The following is a 6,126-nucleotide window of genomic DNA, read 5'->3' as shown; positions in this document are numbered from 1 at the left end:
TTTATTACAGTATGGTGGTCACTTGGGCCATCTTTCCTCCATTGGAGTGCATTAAGCATTGAATGAACAGAGTTTTTATCACACACATTCATTCTGTATTGATGAGCTATCCCCACTTCCTTTGAGTTTATTTGACATAGTTGCACCCCTTATCACAAATCCTTTCATGGATCTTTGTGTTTTGTCTTCAACATTCAGTGCCCTTTTTAGGTGGCTGTTCCTTGACCCCTCCTTTTGAGTAATGGCAATATTATTATTTTGTATAACTTCTGTTGTGTTAGCCTTGCAGAGCTGAGCTGGTATCCTGCTTGTATTGTGTGTGACTTCTGTTTGCCAGAGGTGCATCCTCAATCAGTTTCTCCAAGGCTGAGCTGTTCTGTTCTACTGTCCTTGACAAGAGTAAATGTTGTTCTGTTCTCCTGTCCTTGTCTCAGTGCTCGCCCTGCATGAGGCATCTGCAACCCCATCCAACCTATGGGCCTGGGGTGGGCAAGTGTTCCTGGGGGACAGGGATGGGACAGCTGGGCTGGACTGACCCAAGGGATGTTCCATGCCATGTCACACCATGATCAGTAATCAACTCGGGGGGCGGGGGGGTGAGTGGATTAGGAGATTAATTTCTTTTTTCAGATATTTTTCTTTCAAAACAGCACCTATACATACAGAATCCTCTCCTGCCAGAAGTTGGTTAAACATTTTCTGCTCGTAGGACATATCCTGTGAATTTGATTTTTTTTTATTTGTGGCTTTTTCTTTTTGTGGTTGGTTTGTTTGTGGGGATTTTGTGTTGTTGTGGGTGGGTCTTGCTTTGGTTTTTTTGATTTGGTTTGGGTTTGTTTGTTTTTATTTTTTGGGTTTGGGTTTTTCCCTATTGAACTGACTTTCTTCTCATGCATAAGTTTTTTCTGCCTGTTATTGTGCCTTGCTTGGCACCTGATGGCAAGACAAATTTACCCAACTCAGTCACCTTGCCCAATTACATTTTGCAGTCACCATTAACGAGATTAGTTCAGTCACAGACTCCCTGCAATCTGGCAGCATCCATAAAGGAATTAAAAGTACCTTTCATGCCATTTTAGAGATGATAGAAATGTTCCACAGTGGTGGCCAAGGGCTGGTCAATGAGAGATGTCACCAGTGCATGGCTGCCAAGAGGACTCTGTACCATGGATGACATTTGACCCTCATTGTTCAGCCAAATTCCCACCCAGCCCATGTTCCACTCCTTCAGCCCAGCTCTCTCCAGTCTGGCTCTGAGGAGACCACAGCAGACCCTGTCCCAGGCCTGGCTGAAGTCTGGGCACACAACATCCCCTTCTGTTCCCTCCCACGTGGGTTCTGCAGTCCCTGCCCTGTCCTGCCAGTGCCTGGAATGGCTGCAGGAGGATTTGCCACATCCCCTTCCCTGCTGAGCCTGACCAGGCTGTGACTCTCCCAGCCCCCCTCCCTGCCCTGTGTGCAGACTGTTCCATGTCTGCCCTTCCCAAGTGCCCAGGACCGTCTGGGATGGCTCTGGCCTTTCCAAGGGGTTTGAGAGAGGTCCCACAGGGACACTGCCCTGCCTTCTCAACAGCCCAGACACCAAAGGCCTTTTCCACATCCCTCAGTGCCAGGTCAGTGCCCAGAAAACAGCACAGCCCTGTCCAGGTCCCTGGGCTGGTTCAGAAGGGAGGCAGCTCTGATTTCACCCCACCGACCCTCACTCTATCCAATGTCTCTCTGTGCAGTCCATGGCTGCCCTGAGCATTTTTTCCTGGAGCCTCCCTGCCTGGGATATTTCTCTCCATGCAGTCCTAACCACAACCCAACAAAGAATTCAGGTGTTTTCCCAGAGGACGTTACTCTCAGAGTGAAGCGGCCTCAAGGCCCTGTTTGTGCCACTGGAATTGTGCCATCCCCGGGTGTTGCTGATGGTGTTTGTGCTCACTGGGGTTCATCTCCCCTCACACACACATGATGCACTGCTGAGATCTCCTCAGCACAGAGCAAACATGGCCTGCTGGCCTGGTCACTTGGTGTCCCTCCGTGCAGGGACAAACAACCTCCTGCAGGTGGGGAGAGGCCAGTGCTGGCAATGGTGGTTGCAGGGGCTGGTGTGGGACAATTGCCCTGGGGCACCTTCCCTGGCTGCCCCAGAACAGAGACACAGCCCAGGCCCTGCTCTGCTGCAGCCTCAGGTCCATGCCAGGAGCTCTGGCTGTGCCAGGACACTGCTGTGAGCGCCCCCTGCACACTCCCCCCCCCGCCCCAGGCCCTGGGCTTTGCTGTGCCAGGGCATTCCTGGAGCACATTGCTGACAGAGCTCTGGAGGGGAGCAAAGCCTCCCTGCCCTGCCCTCAGGAGATGCCCTTTGCTGCTGGAGCTGCTGTGCTGGAGCCCAGCTGTGTCCCAGCAGTGCCCATGGCCTGGCCCTGCCTGTGGCCACAGCAGGGACACGCAGCAGGACAGTGACCAAGCTGCCAGAGCGCTCCGGCCTTACAGCCACAGCAGGGCTGGCAAGGACAAGGTGGAGTTGGGCCGAGCAGATGTGGGAAGAGGCGGGGCCATTGTCCCTGGCTGTGCTGCTGTGCTGGGAGTCGCTTCCCTCCCCCTCTGCTCACAGGCACTCCCCCTGCAGAGACAGGGAAGGGCTGAGGAAATGCCTTGGACAGACAAGTGAGGGCATGCACTTGTTTTTATTTAAATGCCAAGGGAACAAGCCTCTTGCAAGTTTTTGTGTTTCAAAAGAAAGGTAGATATTCATGTAGAAATGCTAAGAGTAATACTACAGTATTTTCTCGGAAGCACTACAGCAATAGGAAAAGTTACCATAGTAAAAAATAGACAAACAGGGGAAAAAAGGCTGAGATGCTAAAGAGTTATATTCTGAAGACTGTGTAGCAGAGAAGAGAATTTATTGCTTCTGAAGTTGCAGTCACCAGTTTTCCCAAGGCATCCTTGAGCTCCTGGTTCCTCAGGCTGAAGATGAGGGGGTTCAGAGCTGGAGGCACCACTGAGTACAGAACTGACAGGGCCAGATCTAGGGATGGGGAGGAGATGGAGGGCGGCTTCAGGTAGGAAAATGTGCCAGTGCTGATAAACAGGGAGAGCACAGCCAGGTGAGGGAGGCAGGTGGAAAAGGCTTTGTGCCGTCCCTGCTCAGAGGGGATCCTCAGCACAGCCCTGAAGATCTGCACATAGGAGAAAACAATGAACACAGAACAAGCAAAAAATAGAACAGCACTTAGCACAGTGAGCCAAAGTTCCCTGAGTTTGGAGTGTGAGCAGGAGAGCTTGAGGAGCTGTGGGATTTCACAGAAGAACTGGCCCAGGGCATTGCCATGGCACAGGGGCAGGGAAAATGTATTTGCCGTGAGTAGCAGGGCATTGAGAAAGGCACTGGCCCAGGCAGCTGCTGCCATGTGGGCACAAGCTCTGCTGCCCAGGAGGGTCCCGTAGTGCAGGGGTTTGCAGATGGACACGTAGTGGTCATAGCACATGACTGTGAGAAGGGAAAACTCTGTTGTGATAAAGAAAACAAAGAAAAACACCTGAGCAGCACATCCTTTGTAGGAGATGTTCCTGGTGTCCCAGAGGGAATTGTTCATGGCTTTGGGGACACTGGTGCAGATGGAGCCCAGGTCGCTGAGGGCCAGGTTGAGCAGGAAGAAGAACATGGGCGTGTGCAGGTGGTGGCTGCAGGCTACGGCGCTGATGATGAGGCCGTTGCCCAGGAGGGCAGCCAGGGAGATGGCCAGCAAGAGGCAGAAGTGCAGGAGCTGCAGCTGCCGCGTGTCTGCCAATGCCAGCAGGAGGAAGTGCCTGGTGGAGCTGCTGTTGGACATTTGTTCATTCTGGGCATTGTAGACTGTTGAAAGAAGACACTGACAAGCTGGGACCAATTTCTTTGAGTCAACGCTATGGGATTGTTTTAGTTATTCCATCAAAACTACTTCTCATTCTGTGGGGCCACTTCACAAAACATTTTTATATTTTAGCTTGGCTTTGTGCTACTGAGTTATTGACTCATCTTCAGCATTGCTCTCAGGCTGATCACTGCGAAGCCAAGAGGGAAAACAGGGCTCCAAGTGCCCCAGTGCAGTCAGGCCTGCTCGTCCCACACAGATGCCCTTTACTCATTTCACCTCCCTTTAGTTCAAGGTGATAACACTTAAAATGTGCTTGAAAAATTACGTGGAGCTTTTCAAGACAGCAGTTTCAATTTCTCTAAGCCCTTCTCTCTTTCCCTGTGCAGCTGGACATTGAGGGATACCAAGGATTGGCCTGGCTCTCTGCTGCCTGGAGTTGTGCCTACTGGGAGCTGTTTCTCTCTATCCAAGCCTTGTCCCTGCCAGTGCTGCCAGAGCCCAGCCCAGCCCTGGGGGCTCAGCTCTGCCCTGCACACCCCTCCCAGCACAGGGCACTGCCCAGGGGCATCTCCCTGACAGCAGGGCCTTAAGAGCAGGCCAGACAAACAGAGATGCTGCAAGCCAAGGTGCTGCTGCTGCTGTCTGTAGGGAGAGGAGGCTGAGGAGGCACTTTCTGAGCAGGATCTGAGGCCCATCTGCTGATGGCCATGGTGACAGTGCAGGAGTCTCAGTGAAACAGCCAAAGCTGACAGCCCCTTTCCCTTTTCTTTAGGACAAAGCTGAGAGCAGCCCTGGCCATGCAGCACCATCTCCAGAGCAGGAGGAATCTGCCCTGATGGGGGTGGCTCCTTCCACCTCCAACTTCTCCCCTGCAGCGTCCATGGGGAGCTGCCAGGCAGGCTGAGAGCTGCCCCTGCAAGGTGGCACATGCCCTGGGCTGGCCAAGAGCCCTGAGGGCTGCAGGAGCTGCTCTGCAGGACAGCCCTGGGCAGCCCTGGCTGCAGCCCCAGCTTCAGCACCTGCAGCCGTCCCTGGCAGCAGGAGCCGTCCTGCCCTGTCCCTCTGACGGTGCCCAGGGCAGCCCTGCTCTGCAGCACATCCTCCTCCTCCTGCTCCTGTGCCCCAGAGAAACTGGGAAGTCGTCCTGACACATCCCCCAGGCTGTGGGGTGTGCTGGCTTCAGGAGATCCCCCCAGGAGCACAGGGGACATTGCCCTGCACCCACACACTCACCATGCACAGGGCTGTGAAGAGCTTTCTCCAAGTGAAGTCTCAGCTCAATGTCTTCCCAATCCTGATTGCCTTCAGCCTGTCTCTGCCTGGCTCCTGTCCCCTCAGTACCTGCAGACAGAGTCCTCAGCCGGGCTGGGCTGGGAGAGGAGCTGGTGCTGGGAAGAGCTGTTCCTTTAAAGCTCAGCAGCACAAACCCAGCACAAGGAATTTAATGAGCCTCTCAGGGATTTGGTGTTGTTTACATCAGACTCAGTCCCTCAGAGAGTGTTCAAAAAAGTTCTCAGGAACTCAAATTTAAAATGAAACTTTGAAGTTTCTTGAAGTTTTAATGGTTCCCACTGAGGGACACAACTGAGAAAGTGTCCCCAGGTTCCAGTTAGAGCAGAACACTGGAGGCAGTGATGACAGCTGGGGACAAACAAGGCCAAGGTGTCTCTGGTGCTGAGCAAAGCTGGATGTGTTTGAGGAATGCCAAGGGCCAAGGCCTGAGCCCCAGCCCCTGTCCAGGCAGATGCTGTCCCTCCCTCCTTGCTCAGGGCTCTTGCCGGGATGGGCACTGGCATGTGGGGATGTGCAATGGCAAGGGCAGGAGCATGGGGCGGCCCCTGCCAGGCTGCTGAGCAGGGACAAGGAGGCAATGAGGCCCCAGGCCTGCAAGGGTCACTTGTCTCCTGCTCCTGCCTCAGGCCCAGGCCCAGCAGCCATGGCCAAAGTGCTGCCCAAGTTGGCTCTGGCAGGGCTGTCTTGCAGCTGCTGCACATGCCTGTGCCCTGTGCAGCCCAGGCTGTGCTACGGTGTCCCTGGCCTGCACAGCCCTCTGTTATAAATGAGAAGCTTGACTAGGCCAATATTCAAGCAGCAATCAATTTATTATTTAATATGGTAAAGTATGAGCAATACAACGCTGGGTACAGTGGGGGAAGTTTTCCCTCCAACTGCACACCGATAGTTGAGGCTTACAGGTATTTATAGGGGTACACATAAGCTTTCTCAGCAGTTTCTATTTCCAATTTGTACTCATCAGCAGATTCTATTCCCAATTTTT

General features: G+C 53.4%; 1 protein-coding gene across 1 annotated transcript; it reads right to left on the bottom strand.

The window, feature by feature from the left end:
* Positions 1–2,858: 2,858 nt before the first annotated feature.
* On the bottom strand, positions 2,859–3,824 carry LOC128949426 (olfactory receptor 14J1-like). The gene has a single exon (XM_054294286.1). It carries the CDS (start codon positions 3,822–3,824, stop codon positions 2,859–2,861), a length of 966 nt encoding a protein of 321 aa, XP_054150261.1.
* Between the last annotated feature and the right edge of the window lie 2,302 nt (positions 3,825–6,126).

The sequence above is a fragment of the Melozone crissalis genome, unplaced genomic scaffold (assembly GCF_028551555.1).
Source record: "Melozone crissalis strain CALT ecotype California unplaced genomic scaffold, PUWL_Pcris_2 ptg000231l_1, whole genome shotgun sequence".
Taxonomy (NCBI): Eukaryota; Metazoa; Chordata; class Aves; order Passeriformes; family Passerellidae; genus Melozone; species Melozone crissalis.
Note: the sequence above shows the minus strand (reverse complement) of the source record. Positions and strands in the feature narration are given on the sequence as shown.